The 19,238-nt window shown below is 44.9% G+C and overlaps 1 protein-coding gene across 4 annotated transcripts in view; it reads right to left on the reverse strand.

Moving 5' to 3' along the window:
* STX18 (syntaxin 18) overlaps positions 1-19,238 on the reverse strand; it is a 122,265-nt gene that overhangs the window by 39,843 nt on the left and 63,184 nt on the right. For all 4 annotated transcript variants that reach the window (XM_075930747.1, XM_075930746.1, XM_006128191.4 and 1 more), the window contains exons 2-3: positions 18,925-18,992; positions 3,211-3,326 (exon numbers count right to left, since the gene is read on the reverse strand). In XM_075930747.1, coding sequence (XP_075786862.1) covers positions 3,211-3,326; positions 18,925-18,992 — 184 coding nt within the window. The remainder of the gene's footprint in view (positions 1-3,210; positions 3,327-18,924; positions 18,993-19,238) is intronic.

Raw genomic sequence — 19,238 nt, forward strand, 5'->3', positions numbered from 1 at the left:
ACTAATCTTAAAGACACAAATCTAAAGATTCCATTTACTTATTACATTCTAGACCAGAGATTCTCAAACAAGGGTTCGCAAGTATCATCCAGGGCCACTAGCCCCACTAATGAACTCCTGGCCCCTCCCTCCTGCTCTCAGTGCCTCCTGCACATCATGGAACAGCTGTGTAGTGGCCTGCAGGAGGTGCTGGGATGGGGTGCATTTGAGGATGGAACCAGAAAGAGGCAGGAAAAAGAAAGGAGCTTAGAAGAAGAGATGGAGAGGGGCAGTGGCGGATATAGGGTAGGGCGAGCGGGGTGGCTGCCCCGGGCCCTGCGCTTCAATAGGGCCCGTGTCCATAGACGTGCACATGGGGTGTGCCCAGGCACACCCTAATGTTTCAAAAAGGCCGGCTGACTGCTGCTGGCAGAGGAAGGGTGTGACAGGAAAAGCCCGTCCCCCCGTACCCGCAAGAAGACGCCGGCCCAGCAAGCCATGGAGCTGCTATGAATGCTCTGGTGGCTGCGTGGGCACTTCAAAAGCCAGGGCCGCACAGCTGAAGAAAGGGAGCGAGCCAGAGAGAGAACTTGGAGGAGAGGTCACATGCGCGTGCCACAGCAAACCAGGGTGTGCGCGTGCATGCGCTGCAACCACAGTCTTTGAGGGCACTGGGCTGGGGGGTGGAGTGCACAGCCCCACGCATTGCAGCGAGCCAGGAGCGACTGGCAGGCTATGCAAATTGCAATCAAACCGAGGCAGCTGGGCTGGGTGGCAGGATCGGCTATTTTAAAGGTAGGGTTACTCGTCCTGTACTTCTGGTGCCTGGCTCTGCGGGAGGGGGATTTGGTTGGGGGGAGAAGGGGTGGCTGGGAGTGCCTGGCTTTGGGGGAGGAGTGGATGCACTGGGATGGGGGAGTGCCTCACTCTGTGGGACAGTGGGTGCTTTAGGATGGGGGGGGTGAGTGAGAATGAGGGTGCCTGGCTCTGGGAGAGGGGTACGGCATTGAGATAGAACGGTGGGTTGGGGTGCCTGGCTCTAGGGGAAGGGTGTGCGCACTGACTTATAATGTTTTTTTTTTAAAAAGGTACTTTATAAAAAAGGAAAAACTTTAAAAAAACAACAAATAGTCTAGTGGCACTTTGAAGACTGGCAGAACATGTAGATGGTATCGCGAGCTTTCGTGGACAAAACCCACTTCTGCCCATGAAGGCTCATGATGCCATCTACATGCTCTGTTGGTCTTTGAAGTGCTACTAGACTATCTGTCATTTTTTAAAGTTTTTCCTGTTCCAGACTAACTCGGCTACCCCCCTCTGAAGCTTATAAAAAAAGGTTGAGAAACTTTTGGGCAGGCAGGAATTTTGGTAAAAATATATCAGACATATGCACACAGTGCCTGCTCTACCTCAGCTGGTGCTGGATAATCAGAGCCTCAATTCTAAAGGAGTTGGCATTACTGAAGTGATAGATCCCCCCCAAGTTTTGTTGTGGATTTTCCCCCAAAAATGCTGGTGTTTTCTATAGGTCACCCACATCTCCCAGACATAGCAGAGACTTGGGATTAACATGGCTTTCTCACCTAAGGGCAGCCCAGATCTGCGTGTTTCTTAGGGATCAATGGCCCCTGACACACAGGAATCACCAATTTGACCCTGTACGGCTTGCTCTGGGGAGCTACATTTCCCAGGCAGGTGGGATGTTGAGCCTGGAGGATAAATGTGGCTTCTAGTGCCTCTGTGTGTGGGTCCCGCCCAGAGCATTGGGGCTTCGAGCTCTGTGGTTACTACGGTCTCATGTGTCTCTTAGAGACCTTCCGCCTGGCCCTGGGCCAGCAGCTGGAGCGGCTCCACAGACTCCAGCTCTACAAACTGGAAGGCAGAAGGTGGGGGAGGAAGGGGCTTGTGCTGAGGGGAGGGGGGCAGGTCAGGAGAAGAAAGGGGAGAGAGTTGTATTACAGTTCATGACTGTTTGAAAATAATTTGTTCGAACAATATGGAAGACATATATCCTAATATTTATATCGCTCTTAGGATACTTCTAACTAGTCCAGTGACAGTAGCTTCGGCAGATAGAAGTTTCTCTAAATTGAAATTAATAACAAATTACTTAAGATCTACTATGAGCCAGGAGCATTTTGTAGGTCTTTTGATTATATTGATTGAAAACGACGTGTGTAAAGAAATGGACTTTAATGACATAAATGAAGAATGTGCTGCCAAACGAGTTAGACAGCTATAATAGACTTAAATACAAATGAAAATTTTTAATTATAATGCAGAATTTTGTTTAAGAATGAATTACAATATAATTAAAATAAAAATTATCCAACTAAATTAAGTTTCTATCAAATTTACCCAATTCACATTTAATATGAAAATAGCCTTCAATTTGCGCATTTGACGCCTTTTTTCTATTTTTTCTCCAAAAGGGGGCCCTGCGAAATTGTGCTGCCCTGGGCCCTGCAAAACTCTCATCTGCCCCTGGAAAGGGGGCAGGACCTAAGACTCAGGGAGGGGAAAAATTAGAAGCTGGTTTGGGGTCCACAAAAAAATTTAAATCAAAATAGGGGTCTTTGGTTGCTAAAGGTTGAGAACTGCTATTCTATACTATAAACTCTCTGGGATAGAGACTGTCCTGGTATTTGTGTCTTTCCCAATGTCAAACATCATTTTGACTCTTAAATATTTAGGTTTTTATTTCACCCTTTAACACAAAAACTAAGTCTGATTTTAAACGGATATGCTTAGAAATGGTGGGAAAAGTAATGAAGATTTAGTAACTATGCAATTTAGGGTTTTTTTTTGTATCGTGTATGTGTTAGTCTCTTAAGTTATGGATTTTTATTAGTACAGTTTACTGGGAAAGTCTTCCATTGACTTTAATGGATTTTGGGTCAGGCCTGTATGCCACTTTTTTATTAAAAAAATTACTTACATGGTAAATGTTTAGAAAGACAAGATTTTTTTTCTTTTTATCAGATGTTAATTAATGGATTTGGATGACTAGGTTAAATTCTATGTGTTGCACTCTCCTGTTACTCATACAAATGTATTTGAAGAGTAATTCCTCCTGAAGTCAATGGAGTTAAGCAAATGGAAAATTAAACCCTATGTAGCTTTCTTTTTAAAGATCGTTCAGACTACTGTTCAACCTTCAGGGTCACATCAGCATTTATCGTTAATGCCTCAATAATTAACACAATCCATTTACCATTTTACTAATTTTACCTTCCGTTCTCAACTGTTGAATGGCATCAGCACACGTCCTCATAAATATCTGTGCATCTTGATCAATCTGATCACGTTCTGTGTCAGTCATCCTAATATATTCAGACATAAGATGGCTGGGGGGGGAAAAAAAAGAAATTCTTTTTTTAATCATGTATCATTTACAAGCATATGTTTTTGACATTCCTTTTCCCATTTCTCTTCATATGTGTGTTTTTGGTTTTGTTAAACAGCCTGATTTTCATATAGACCAAGAAAGTGCAATAGACCATTCTAAAAGTACAATACTCAGCATATTGGTGGAATATCCCTTTTTGTGACTGTTCTTCAAGACGTGTCACACATGTCAATTCTACTTGAGGTGTGTGCATGACTCATGCATAGCTGTCAAAGAATTTTTTCCCTTCTGCAGTACCTATTGGAGCAGCTCAAGAACACTTAGCCATCATATGCTACTGAATGCATTTATGACAGGATGGAGCTGTCCAATTCACCTCCGTTCCTTCTTACTGGATAGACTCCAATAGAGAGGGCAAGAAGAATGGGTTATGGAATGGACATGTGCAACACATCTTGAAAAACACCACTTTTAGAAAGGTACGAGTGACAGAAAACACCCCTGTACTCACCACTATTGCAATAACCAGTACAAAATATGACCTGTGAGGTAGAATTTGAAAACTAACAACTCTGTGGTCAGTAATATCATGGTGAAATGTGTGTAGTATCATTATAGGTAAAGCTATGAACATAAGCTGAAATTATGACTTAAGGTGTTTACCAGGCAAGTTTGAAAACTAGGTAAATTAGTTTCTCAAAGACAAAGGACAAGATGACACCTCTAGGCAGATGTTGTCAAAGCTGATGGGCAATCACCTGTCAAGTGGCTATTCTTTGGCAAGGAAGGGGGGCAGGAACAAACATCTATATTTTAACAAACAACAGCATGGAATCTCTTACACCACAAGACTTCTTGTCTCTGTACTCACTGCAAGAATTAACTTTAATTAAGGGTAACTGTGACAGACTGCTGGCTAAGCCAGAGCTCTGCCACTGTAGCCTGACTGAAGAGGCTTAGGGGAAACAGCTGAGCAAGCCCAGGCCTGAAGGGCTATTAGAACCAGCTGTGGGCCTCACTGGGAGAGAGCTAGATAAGGCAGAGGAAGGAAGCCAGAAGGGGGCAAGGAGCCAGGGTATGGCTGAGTATAGTATAGACAGAGGATCTAGCTGAATAGATTGTAAGCTTTGTTCATAGAAGGTGGTGAGATCTAACAATAAAAGCATTGGTGACTGCACCAGAAGCATCTCTGGCTGATTTGTGGACCAAAAGGTATCCCAGACCCAGGGCCTAAATGGGGACTCCGCCACAGTAACCCTCAGGGAAGTGCATTTCAAGGGCAGACTGGACTATAAAGTGAGGGGCAAAACCAACACACAGTATCTCTCTTTAACCTAAGACAACAAAAGGAAGCAGCCATTTGACTTTTTGAGAGAACCTGACCTGAAATTTGAGCAACTCTGTGGTTAGGAGTACAGGCAGTCCCCGAATTACGCAGATCCGACTTATGTTACGAACGGGGCTTTCTCGCTCTGGAGAACGCGAGCGGCAGGACGCCCAGATGCGCCGCGGTCCCGCCGCCTGCGTCCTCCAGGGCGAGAAAAGCTGCTCCGCATCTCCCTAGTCTGCTGGGGGGGGGGGGGAGCGGGGGGGGGAGCCCCCCCCCCAGCAGACCAGGGAGACGCGGAGCAAAGCCGCAGAGCACGCGGGCAGAGGGACAGCCCAGACATGCCGCGGCTGTCCCGCTGCCCGTGTCCTCCGCGGCTTTGCTCCCCATCTCCCTGGTGTGCTGGGGGGAGCCCGCCCCCCCCAGCAGACCAAGGAGACGCGGAGCAAAGCCGCGGAGGTTGCGGGTGGGACCGCGGCGCGTCTCGGTGGTCCCGCCACGCGCGTCTCCCTGGTCTGCTGGGGGGTGGGGTGCAGCTAGTGCGCCCCCTCCCCCAGCCGACCAGGCTTATCTCGCCGCCGACGCCTGGGGTAGAGCAGCTGGGGCGCTGCCGGGTTGGTCCCGCAGCGCCGCTCCTCGGCGCTACTGGACCAACCCGGCAGTACTCCAGCTGCTCTGCCCCAGGTGTCCCCAAGTCAGCCGCTGCTGAAACTGACCAGCGGCTGACTACAGGAAGCCCGAGGCAGAGTTGCTCTGCCCCGGGCTTCCTGGAATCAGCCACTGGTCAGTTTCAGCAGCGGCTGACTTGGGGACACCTGAGGTAGAGCAGCTGGAGTGCTGCCGGGTTGGTCCCCGCAGCACTGAGGTGCGGGGACCTACCCGGCAGCGCCCCAGCTGCTCTGTCCCAGGTGTCCAAATTCAGCCGCTGTTGAAACTGATCAGCGGCTGATTCCAGGAAGCCCAAGGCAGAGCAACTCTGCCTCGGGCTTCCTGTAGTCAGCCGCTGGTTAGTTTCAGCAGCGGCTGAATCTGGACGCCAGTTCCGACTTACATACAAATTCTACTTAAGAACAAACCTACAGTCCCTATCTTGTACGTAACCCGGGGACTGCCTGTATACGATAAGGAGATTATCTTGAAACAAGTCTAATTTGTTAAGTTTTAGCACTAGAAATCATTATCTCTATTTCTCTTGTAACCATTTCTGACTTTAATGCCTTATAGTTGTATTCACTTAATACTTCTCTCTTTGTGGTTAAATAAACTTGTTTTCTTCTGAAGAAGAAGGAGAAGGGGAAAGGGCTGGCGCTGGAGCCAGGGCCCCCTGCTTCTACACCCTTATTCTCCGTTGACTGTCCTCTGGCTTTGGTGCTAGGTAATTGCCAGAGACTTTGATGGTGCAAAAGATATGAAAATGAGACTCTGGGAGAAATGTTCTTGGCTGTATTGAGTCCAATGCTGCCCTTATTGGACAATGCTGTCCAATGCTATTTGTAAATGGTGGTCAGGGTTGATTTCTACACATTCCATAGAAGGCCCAGGCCACTGAATGACTGTGGTTCTCCATGTACCTGAGATACTTTATGAGACGGTGTTACTGAAATATGAAAATAAGCATTCTTCAAGACAAGGGCAGCATACCACAATCTACCCTGATGCACAGAAGGGATAATGGAAGTCAAAGAGACCAAGTGGAACTTTAGTATCTTCACTAATTTCTTGTGGTCTCCCAGGTCCAGGATGGGCATGAGGCCATCTTTGGCTTTCGGTATTAGCAAATACCATGAATAAAAACCCTTTCCTTTCAGCTCCTGGGGAACCTCACCCACTTAGGAGCATGTGCACCTCCTGCATAAGATGGCACTTGTGAGAGGGGACCCTGAAGAGGGACAGGGAAAGAGGTGGAAGGGAAGAAGGGAGATAAATTGGAGAGAAAGTCCCAGTTCTACCATGCATGGCATGCAGTCTGGTGTAGTTCAGGCCCACAAAGGGTAGAAATAGGAGAATCAGCATGAATAAGTAGACATGTTATTGAGCCAGAGTTTTGACTGATACTTGTCCTCTTGAGCATCTTCAAAAGGTCTGCTTTTAACCTGAGGACTATTTTAACCTGCCCAGAGTCTTGAGCCACAGGGAAGGAGGCCTCCTTCTATTATTTGGATTACAGTAGCCATGCCTGTTCTGCAAGTGATAGACTTGGGGGAGGGACTGTGGCTTAAAATGCCTGCAATGCTTAGAGTATGAAGGCCCAGGGCTCTTAAGTCCTTAAGGCTATGAAGCAGCAAGCATGTTTTGTCAAAGGCTTGAACCCTCAAACAAATCCTGAATCGGTGGTGAGCAACCTATGGCCCACAGGCCACCTGCAGCTCATGCAGCATATTCAGAGTCCAAAAGTCCCCTGACGAGGGTGTGCAGATTGCAAATTGATAAACTGCAAGGGGATGGAGGATAATAGACACCTATATGATGATGGGCAATCACTCATTGCCAAGTATGATAATCCACGGAAGTGGTGGACCCTCAGGTGGCTGAGGCGGCCAATCCTCAAACCACAAATTCTATTACTATGAGTACAAATGTTTCTAGGTACAGCAGGAAGCTATTGATCAGAAGCCACTCTTCCTTCCCACTCTGCTTCAACCTCCTCAGCGGGAAAATTCAAAATGCAAGGGGCCATTATGTAGGACTTCTCTCCATTTTGAGCAATCCTGGGTGAGTGTCTCCCAAGTGTCAATGTCAAACTTCTGTAAGTTATCTTTTAGAAAGTCCTTATAATGCTTCCGTTGTCCTCCCATGTTACAGTATCCTTCTTTCATCTGAGAAAACAGGATCTGTTTTGGGAGGCGATGATGGTCTGGCATCCGAACAACATGACCAGTCCAGCGAAGCTGCTGATGGATGATCATTGCCTCGACACCAGTGTGCCTGTCTTCCCGTTTGATCTTCAAGGTCTTGCAGAGGCAGCACTGGTAATGATGCCTCTCAAGGACTTCCAAATGAGGTATGTAGGTTGCCCAGGCTTCAGACGCATACAATAGTGTTGGGAGAATGACGGCTTGATAGACAGGATGCTTGGTGTCTGTTTGTATGTTGTGATCTTCAAAAACCCAGTGCCCTAAATGAGCAAAGGATGAACTGGCACAGCTCAGATAATGTTGGATTTCTACATCAATATCTGCCTTGAATGAAAGATAACTTCTAAGGCAGAGAAAATGACTGACCTTCTCCAGTGCCTCTGCATTGATTTCAATAGATGGGGAATATGGTACCTCATTTGGAGAGGGCTGATGGAGCACTTTGGTCTCAACCTCACCATCAAAAAGACCAAGACATGCATAAGCATCAAGTTCAACACAGTTTGAAAAACTCTCTCAGAATTGGCAAAAACTGCATTATCATTGGCATACTGTAGATCCATTCTGGAGATCAGGGCTGGGCAAAATGTGGCCCCCCAAGCCACTGGATCTGGCCCGCAACCCAGCCTGCCTTTCGGGTGCTGCAGGCATAGGTAAGCGCCTCCCAGTCAGACCCTGCCTCTGGCACCCCAGCCCCTCCTGAACCCCAATTCCTTCCTCCAGGTCACCATCCAAACTCTCTGCACCCCCTGCCCCAGGTCACAACTCCCTCCCAGATCCTGTACTCCTTCCTATGCCCCTTCCCCAGGGCAGAATCCTCTCCTGCACTCAAACACTCTCCCAGACCCTGCACCCAATCACCACCCATACCTTCTGTAGTCTGCACCCCCTTTTCCCCTTCACCCAGGTCACAATTCCCTCCCAGACTTTGCACCTCCTCCTAGTGCCCCTCTCCCAGGCCAGAATCCTCTCTTGTACCCATGCCCCCTCCCTGACCCTACATCCCTATCCCCTGATCCAGGTCACAACCCCCTCTTTTGCCCAAACACCCTCTCAGACCTCACATCATCTCCTGCACCCCAATACCTTACCCTATGCACCCTTCTGCGCCCAACCTCCATCCTAGACCCTGCTCCCCATCCACAGAAAAGTGCAGCTCTTGACCACTTTCCAAAATCCCCACCAAAAATTATTGCCCACCTGCCGTCGATAATTTCAATGCCAGTTGGGAGCTTCCCAGCAATTATGAAAAAAAAAATGGTAATAAAGACCATGAACATGATTGGAGCGAGGATACAGCCCTGTTTGACTCCTGCTTGTCCATTGAAAGGTTCTCTCTGGGAGCCAGTGCTGCTCAGAACAGTTGCTTTCATGTGGTCATGAAGCAACTTTACAACACTGATGGTCTTATCTGGACATCCAACCTTCCAAAGTATAGTCCAAAGGGCACATCAAAGGCTTTAGTTAGATCAATAAAAGCCATGTATAGTGGTCAGTTTTGCTCCCAACACTTTTCTTGTAGCTGCCAGGCAATGAAGATCATATCCACAGTTCCGTGACATGGACGGAAGTCACTCCGTGACTCTGGTAAAACTTCTTCTGGCAGGGGAGAAGATGGGTTGCAAGGACCTGTACCAGAACATTGCCTGAAACAGCAAGGAGAGCAATACCACACTAGTTTCCACAGTCCGCTTTATACCCTTTTTTAAAGAGGGTAACAATCAAGGCATCCCTCATTTCACTAGGTATCTCCTCCTTTCCCCAGATCTTAAAGAAAAGCAGGCAAAGCTGCCAAATTAGCTCTGGTCCACCGTCTTTAAAGATTTCAGCAGGGATCCCATCTGGACCTCCTGCCTTGATGTTTTTCATCTGCCTGATGGCATTGTATACCTCATGCAAACTGGAGGGTCTCCAAGCTCATTCCTAGAAGGTGTTAGGGGAATTTGCTCTAAGAACTTCATCTACAACCATGAAGTTATGATTAAGAATTCCCAGCAGCTCTGCAACCATGAAAGCAGTTGAGAGGTTGTATAAGGCCCAAAGGAAGAGCTATGTACCAATTTCTACAAGGCTGAAACATGAAAGGGCAGATTCCTCTTCTCCCTTATGTCATAGTACCACTGTAATCAATTGAGTCATACAGTTTAAGATTGATACGAGAGGAGATTTGGGCCTAAAGTCTGTATGAAATTAGGGAAAGATTTTTTTTTTTAAGGAGTTGCTCACTAGTGATATTATTATAACTGCAAATTAACTGAATTCCAGTGTACATGAAGGAATCTACAAAAGGTGACAATTTAACAATGGTTTTTAACATTTGACAGGAATTGATATTTAACCTTTTGATATTATTTGTATTGAGCATAGGTATAAACATCCTTTGTAACTATCAATTAATGTGTTTAAAATTCAAATAAACTCTGGTTTAGGAAAGTCTGACTGTTAATTTTTCTTACTTCCATTAAAATATGCGCTACGCCACAAGTAACTACATCTAATGGAACATGTTCTTTGAACAGTCAGAAATTTAATATCCAACCAGAAAACAAATTATTAATGAGCAAATCCTTGAGACAACCAAACAAGATATTAACATGCTCTTAATATACTAATATTAAACAATACTTCAAAACAGTTTGATAGCACCCATCAAATACTAGTTAATTTATTTCAGATTCAAACACTGGGGAATACTGCTATAAGCGATTACAAAAGGGAATATCCAAAAAGCACACAGCGGTATTTTTAAATCCAAAGTGAAATTAGGCTACTTTTCACTCCATTTATCATTTCACTTTTTAACATCCCTTTCAAGATAGGTAAAGCAAATACAATATGAAAAGTTAGTGCATCCAGAATTTTCAAATAATTTAAGCATCAATATACACTCAACTATTATTGACTACTTTTCCCCCACCCCCATTGCAGTTACTGAAATTCCACTACTATATCCATTCATTTTGTGGCTTTCACAAAATAAAACTGTTTTTTTTTTAAATTAAATTCACAGCACCATCTAGTGTTGTTTATTAACTATTCCAACCAGTACTACAAATAAAAACCCAAGAGTTTGTTATACCAGCTATCTTTATACTGGTTTTGTTTGTTATTTTGGAGAAAGAATTACTCTCTCTGTCAATATTTACATTCTGAAGAACTGAGCACCCACAGCTCTTGTTGGCTTGAACAGAGTTGAGGATACACAGTACATCTGAAATTCAAGCCTATAGTGTCCTTTCTTGGCACACTGAACAGGTGTTATCAGTATCGGTAAAAAAGTGCACTCAGTCATTTGGCAATTCACCATGGGACACCTTTTGATACCACAGATCATATGGCATTGCTGACACAGCAACAGTTCATCTGGTACCAAGAGAAGCCAAAGAGTAGCACTAGATGATTGCTCACCTATTTAGAACAGGACTATGTAGCACTTTAAAGACTAACGAGATGGTTTATTAGGTGATGAGCTTTCGTGGGCCAGACCCAGATCTGAGGTACCACTCTGATTACAGAGAAGGCTCAGATCCTGCAGAGATGGGCTGAACATTTTGAAGATGTCTTCAACCAACCGTCATTTATCAACGACGAGGCGATTAAGAGGATTCCTCAGGTTGACATCAACGGCGCTATGGATGATCCACTGGTAGTAGCTGAAGTTTCACAAGCTGTTAACCAGCTAACCAGCGGCAAAGCTCCAGGGGCAGACGCTATGCCTGCAGAGGTCTATAAAGCCGGCGGTCACGTATTCACAGAGAAGCTCACCGAGTTGTTCCAGTCTTTTTGGGAGCAAGGATCCATTCCTCAGGAACTCAAGGATGCATCCATTGTACACCTCTATAAGAGGAAGGGCAGTCGACAGGTATGTGACAATCATCAGGAAATTTCGCTGCTTTCCATCGCAGGTAAAATCCTTGCAAGAGTGATGTTAAATCGTCTGGTCACTGATCTGGAGTGTGGCCTCCTGCCGGAGTCACAATGTGGCTTTCGTAAGGGCCGCGGGACTATTGATATGATCTTTGCCACGCGCCAACTTCAGGAGAAGTGTCAGGAGCAGAATTGTGATCTTTACATAACCTTTGTTGACCTCATGAAAGCCTTCGACACTGTCAGCCGACAAGGTCTGTGGAGGATCATGTCAAAGTTTGGCTGCCCCCCAAATTCATTCAGATGGTACGCCAGTTTCATGATGGCCAGAGTGCTAGACGGTGGAGAATCTTCTAAGGCATTCCCAGTCACCAATGGTGTCAAACAGGGCTGTGTACTCGCACCTACACTGTTCAGCATCATGTTTGCTGCAATGCTGAATGATGCCTTCCAGGACAGCATTGCCGGAATCAGCCTTAAGTACAGAGTGGATGGGAATCTTTTCAACCTGAGGAGACTTCAGGCTATCACCAAAGTGAAAGAGACTGTTCTGAGACACTTGTTTGCCAATGATTGCGCCTTGTATGCTGGCTCTGAAGCAGAGATGCAAGTTAGTGTGGACAAGTTATGCACAGCTTGTGACAACTTTGGGCTCACCATTAACAGCAGAAAGACCGAAGTCGTGTATCAGCCTGTCCCATATGCACCGTACACAGAATCCACAATCACAGTCACAGGGCAGATGCTACAGGCAGTGGACCAGTTCACTTACCTTGGCAGCACTCTTTCCCATGCAGCTAACATTGACATAGAAGTCACATGCAGAATAGCGAAGGCAAGTTCTGCTTTTGGTAGACTGCGCCCCACTGTATGGGAATGTCGAGGAATCAGCCAAGCAACAAAACTGAAGGTCTACAGGGCCGTGGTACTCACCACCCTCCTGTATGCCTGTGAAACGTGGACTGTGTATTGGAGGCACGCAAGACAGCTTAATCACTTCCACATGACTTGTCTTCGCAGAATATTACGCATCAGATAGCAAGACAAAATACCAGACACTGAGGTTCTCTCTAGAGCAAGTTTACCATCAGTCCACACTCTGCTGATGAGAGCACAGACTAGATGGGCAGGTCATGTCATTCGTATGCCAGACGAACATATACCTAAGCAGCTCCTTTTTGGGGAACTCTCTACTGGTAAACGCTCACGTGGTGGACAGAGGAAACGTTACAAAGACACACTCAAGGCCTCCCTGAAGTCGTTTGGAATTGATACAACCACCAGGGAATCGCTGGCACACAACCGCCCTGCCTGGCGCAGTCTCATCCACAAGGGATGCCAAGCTCTCGAAACAAGGCGCATCTCTGAAGCACAAACAAGTGCGTGCTGCGCAAGTCCAAAGCTACCAGCACAACGATTGCAATGCCTACACATGTCTGCCTGACATGTTCCAGGACATTTGGTGCCCGAATTGGCTTGATAAGTCATCTTCGGACACACTGTATCCAGTCTCAAAGCACTTAGTGGTGTTGAGGTCTTCATCGACCACAATGGACGAACAACAACATAGTCCTGTTTTTTGTTTCAGCTACAGCAGACTAATACGGCTACATTTTTATCACTAATCTACTTAGAACATTCTCTAATGGGAGGAGGGGTTTCTATCTTGTCATTGCTTCCATGCATCTGAGAGACCTTTGGGGGAAAAGTAGAGAGATGATTTGGGACTCAAGATCTTCAGTACTCAGTTGATTTTTATTCTGTGTCTGTATTTCATCAGGCTTGACTGGTGCAATTAATTAGCTTATTCAGTGTCCTGCCAGAATCAGGAAGTGAATTGGGCTGGCTACAACTCAAAACTCCAGTTATGCAGATAGGCAGGGGGAAAAAAATCACAAGTAACTACAGAGTGGTATCAATGCCCTCTGCTAGGAAAATCTGCCCACGTTCTTTTTCTCTCTAGCTGGTGCTGGACATTTACATAGCAGCAGAAGCCAGGAGTAGTTTTTATTATTTATGCTGACCCATATGCTTCTTTTTCAGATATGAGCATTGCCACATATGCTTTTTTCATCTAAAAAATGAATTCCTGCATGATCCTTTGCACAGGGATATACTCTATGACAATTTAGAAATTTCCCTGGTGTAAAATTTGATGGCCCCTTTATAAAAGAGTGTTTGTTGCAGGAAGCACATAATATATCTATGTTCTATCATTTGAATAGGCTTCCAATTCACAATTAGATGAAATTTAAGATGTTGGTGGGGCTCTGCTAATTTCAGAGGCTACCCTTCTCTTGATGTGATACCAAAGCACAGAAGATCATCTTGGCTAAAATTCAAGTAAGTTAGAGGCACGGTAATTTCCTTCTGGGATATTCCATTCTTGAATGTACTTCCGTGTCAATTAGCCAAAGATTTAATGTACTGATTTTCAGGTTATGCTGCAAATTCATTTTCTCTCTCAGACTTTTATGTGGACGGGAGGCAGGAAGGAGGACAAAGAAGAATGATTATATATGTAGGGTAATTCCTACTTTTGAGGCTTCTGTTAGAATTTAGGTAATTGGTTCAAATGTATTGTCTTCACAATGAGTGAGTGATGAGCCTTGTAAGTAAGTAAGTAAGGAAAGTGAGGGAGGAAGAGAGGAAGGAAACTAAATAGTATGACTAATCAAGTATTTTAAAATTGACCTTTTGAACATCTGCTTTCAGTGGTGGAGTTGATAAATTGGAAACCTTTACTCTACATTCTCTGTCCTGTTTTCCGTGGAGTGGAATGTTGTTCATAGTGTGTAAATATGTATCATTTCACGAAGGTTGACAGGCCTAAAGATTACAAGACTCTAAAGATTACATTTTTATGGTTTAAAATGTTTATCTACAAATTATTTGGAATGAGATTTCCAAAATTCAGGTGGCAACAATATTAAAATCCCCAGGCTTAGACTGTGACCTAACAATAAAGTGCTGTTTGTTGGGATGGTAGATGTAAGATTACCTCTATGTAACAAGCAAGTAGCCTGATTCTCAATTCATGCTGACATACTTGTGCTTGCTCAATGAGAGCTGGAATGAATATATATAGAAGTGTAGCTCTGGTAGCACAGGCAGCAGTGGCACAATTTAACTGTTTCAAGTCTAAACCCACTTGAATTTGTGCTAGCTCTAGAGTGAGAAAGTATTCATGCATTAGCATTACATCCCTAGCTCACAGTGTAGACATAGCCTAAGTATGCATGCTACAGCTCCCTTGAACTTTTCCCACCAGCTTCTATCTTGTAAATGGACACAGGATTGAAACAGACAAGACACCTGCTATTTGCTAATTGAACATGCAAAGAAATTCAAGAATGCCACATGTTTCCTACAACGTCGTAAGGGAGGATGCTTCTACTGTCACAACATCAAATATATTCTCCCTATAAGATCAAGCACTTGGACTGACTCCTCAAAACGTTAATGTCTGAAAGCAAATAAATTCACAGTGAGTAGTTTTCCAATATGGTGTTCTCAATGAGGTCCCTCAGTTCTGGAATTCACTCCCCAGAGTTTGATGAGCCTTATCCCATTACTTTTATCATCTATCTGCTCAAGATTTCCAGTGACCACTTAGGCTATGTCTACAGCACCACCAGGAGATGTAATTCCCAGCTCGTAAAGGTACAATATTAGCTTGCTAGCTCTGCTTGAATTAGTGCACAAAAATAGCAGTATTGCTGTGACAACAGCAGCAGCTTGAGTAAGCCGACTCAGAAAGTAATTAGGATTGCAGCAGTATTGTACTCTGGCAGCTACTCTATAATATCATCATGATCACACTGCTGATTTGAGTGCATTAGTTTGGAGCAGCTAGTGCCCGTATATTATGCCTCTCAGCTGCTATGTAGACCTAGCCTTACTAGCAGGCAACAGGTCTAGCTTACAGGCAGTCCCTGAGTTACGCGGATCCGACTTATGTCGGATCCGCAGTTACGAACGGGGCCCTCCCTCTCCCTGGTCTCCAGCAGACCAGGGAGAGGAAGCAAAGCGGCGGAACACGCGGGCAGCGGACAGGCCTGTCCGCTGCCCGCGTGCTCCGCGGCTTTGCTCTGCTTTGCCCCCCGTCCCCCTGGTCTGCTGACCAGGGGGAGGGGGGCAAAGCAGAGCAAAGCCGCGGAGCACGCGGGCAGCAGGACAGCCACGGCGTGTCTGGGCTGTCCCGCTGCCTCCGTGCTCCGCGGCTTTGCTCCGGACGCCTGTGGTACAGCAGCTGGGGTGCTGCCGGTTGGTCATGTAGCGCCGCTCTGGGCACTACTGGACCAACCCGGCAGCACCCCAGCTGCTCTGCCCCAGGCATCCTGATTCAGCCACTGCTGGTCAGTTTCAGCAGCAGCTGAATCAGGACGCCTGGGGCAGAGCAGCTTGGGTGCTGCTGGGTTGGTCCAGTAGCGCCGAGGAGCGGCGGCGCTACTGGACCAACCCAGCAGCACCCCAGCTGCTCTGCCCCAGGCGTCCCCAAGTCAGCCGCTGCTGAAACTGACCAGTGGCTGACTACAGGAAACCCCTGCCCCGGGCTTCTTGGAATCAGCCGCTGATCAGTTTCAGCAGCAGCTGACTTGGGGACGCCTGGGGTTCTTAAGTTGAATCTGTATGTAAGTCAGAACTGGCGTCCAGATTCAGCCGCTGTTGAAACTGATCAGTTTCAGCAGCGGCTGAATCTGGACGCCAGTTCCGACTTACATACAGATTCAACTTAAGAACAAACCTACAGTCCCTATCTTGTACGTAACCCGGGGACTGCCTGTATATCCCTTAGGAAAAATCACTTAGGAAAGTTAGATGTCAGCAAGTCACCAGGTCCTGATGAAATGCATCCCAGGATACTCAAGGAGCTGATAGAGGAGGTATCTGAGCCTTTAGCTATGATCTTTGAAAAATCATGGAAGACAGGGGAGATTCCAGAAGACTGGAAAAGGGCAAATATTGTGCCCATCTATAAAAAGGGGAATAAGAACAACCCAGGAAACTACAGACCCGTCAGTTTAACGTCTGTCCCAGGGAAGATAATGGAGCAGGTAATTAAGGAAATCATATGCAAACACTTGGAAGGTAATAAAGTGATAGGGAATAGCCAGCATGGGTTTGTGAAGAACAAGTCATGCCAAACTAATCTGATAGCTTTCTTTGATAGGATAACGAGCCTTGTGGATAAGGGAGAAGCGGTGGATGTTGTAGGGATAACATATTAATGTATTGAAAATGATTCCTCCAAATGGAAGTGACTCCCCATAATTTGTTCCCCACAACTTAAAGTGTTTAGATTTATTATTAATTCTTCTTCTTATTATTATTATTATTTGTTAAGATTGTTAAATGTTTAGATGTATTATTATTATTGCCCCTTTAGAATATAATGTATTAGGTCATGTAACTTAGAACTGTTAAGAATATAATCCTATGTAGCCAGAAACAGCCCCCCCTCTGTGCCCAAGGGCATGCTCAAGCTTGTGCAAGGGGCTTCTTGAAATTGACATTGCAGAGATACATTGTAACAATGCATTGTCAAGGCACTAACTCTGCTATGGGAGCCAAGCCCTGTAATTGACTAAGGGCATTGTTACATAATTGACGCCCGTTTTCTTTAAAACTTTACTCAGCACTCAGAGAATGTTTTAAGCAATACCACCCAGAAACTTTTGTAACTACAACTTTTATTATACAAAATACTGTATGGGAAACATTAATTAGGGAATGTATGTAAGAGAGAGAGAGAGAGAGAGTGCTTGGACGATGAATGAATGGTTCTGAGAGGTGCCAGCCTGAGAATACAGCAACAAAGGGCTGAAGAAGGCGTCAGGTGCCAGTGCAACCAAAAGGTGTCAAGTGGAGAAAACCAAGTACTGGAGGTCCACCCCATGAGATCACTGATGAGCACTTGGCAGCCACCCTGGAGACATCAGCATGATGCAGCAATTTCCACAGACTGGCATAGGAAAAAATTCCTATAAGAACTGGACTAAAAAACTATGGAGTCAGAGTCCAAGTTTCTGCTGCCAGCCTACCAGGAGCTTCAGATGCGCATCTGATCAGGACTTCGCTCCCCACTACCATCACTTGTGTACAGAGTACCTGGCCAGTATTCTGTCACAAGCAACTTCCAGGCTGCTAACTATAACAAATACACAGAACCTGAATGAATGGATGAATGAATGTTTATATGTATATGGGTTAAGTAGTTAAACAATGTTGTTTGCTTCTATCTTTTCTTTATTTTTTTATTATTATCTTTACAATAAATGTGGCTTTTTGCCTTATCCCCCTCATAAGATCCTGCTTGCTTTTATTGGTATAACAATGTCATATACCTAGACTTTAGTAAGGCATTTGATATGGTCTCGCATGATATTCTTATTGATAAACTAGGCAAATATAACTTAGATAGGGCCACGATAAGGTGGGTGCATAATTGGCTGGATAACCGTAGTCAGAGAGTTGTTGTTAACGGTGCTAAATCCTGCTGCAAAGGGATAACAAGTGGAGTTCCGCAAGGGTCTGTTTTGGGACCCGTACTGTTCAATATCTTCATCAATGATGTAGATATTGGGATAGAGAGTACGCTTATTAAGTTTGCAGATGATACCAAACGGGGTGGGGTTGCAACTTCTTTGGAGGATAGGGACATAATTCAAAATGACCTTAGCAAGTTAGAGAAATGGTCAGAGGTAAACAGGATGAAGTTTAATAAAGAGAAATGCAAAGTGCTCCACTTAGGAAGGAACAATCAGTTCCATACATACAAGATGGGAAGAGACTGTCTAGGAAGGAGCATGGCAGAAAGAGATCTAGGGGTCATAGTGACCACAAGTTGAATATGAGTCAACAGTGTGATGCTGTTGCAAAAAAAGCAAATATGATTCTAGGTTGTATCAACAGGTGTGTTGCAGCAAAACTCGTGAAGTCATTCTGCTGCTCTACTCTGCACTAGTTAGGCCTCAGCTGAAGTACTGTGTCCAGTTCTGGGCGCCACATTTCAAGAAAGATGTGGAGAAATTGGAAAGGGTACAGAGAAGAGCGACAAGAATGATTAAAGGTCTAGAGAACATGACCTATGAAGCCAGGCTTCATGAACTGGGCTTGTTTAGTTTGGAAACTTGATTTCTGAGGACAGGACAAGGAGTAATGGGCTTAAAGTGCAGCAGGGGAGGTTTAGATTGGACATTAGGAAAAAATTCCTAACTGTGAGGGTAGTCAAATATTGGAATAAATTGCCAAGGTGGAATCTCCCTCTCTGGAGATATTTAAGAACAGGTTAGATAGACATCTGTCAGGGATGGTGTAGACGGAGCTTGGTCCTGCCTTGAGGGCGGGGGGCTGGACTCGATGACCTCTCGAGGTCCCTTCCAGTCCTATGATTCTATGATCCCATCCAGGACAAAATCTGCCGGCAAACTGTGTACTTTTTCTTAAACTATGTCGGTGTACTCACAGAATTTTAATGAGCTCATTTTACAAATTTGAAAATCAAGTTTTAAAACAGAGACAATTGAAAAACAGCATACATTTACCTGTAAGCATTAATGTAATCCTTTCTGTGTTGTAGAAGAAAATCCTTCAGTTTCCCAATATTAGTAATCTAAACAGGAAAGTAAAATATAAATGTTAAATCCACAATTTTCTAAAATGGATTTTTGACATGTTTCTATTTTCTGTTCCTTAGAAGTACAAATATCAGTAAGGTGTGTACATCTGAACTATAAACTAAACTACAGTCTATAATGTAATTCGACACTACAATTATAAAGGATACACAGAAATTTAAGCTATTCATCCAGATTCCTTTTTGAAATAAAATTCTCTTTTTATTAGGTATGTCAGTGGT

The sequence above is a fragment of the Pelodiscus sinensis genome, chromosome 5 (genome assembly GCF_049634645.1).
Source record: "Pelodiscus sinensis isolate JC-2024 chromosome 5, ASM4963464v1, whole genome shotgun sequence".
Classification (NCBI taxonomy): Eukaryota; Metazoa; Chordata; order Testudines; family Trionychidae; genus Pelodiscus; species Pelodiscus sinensis.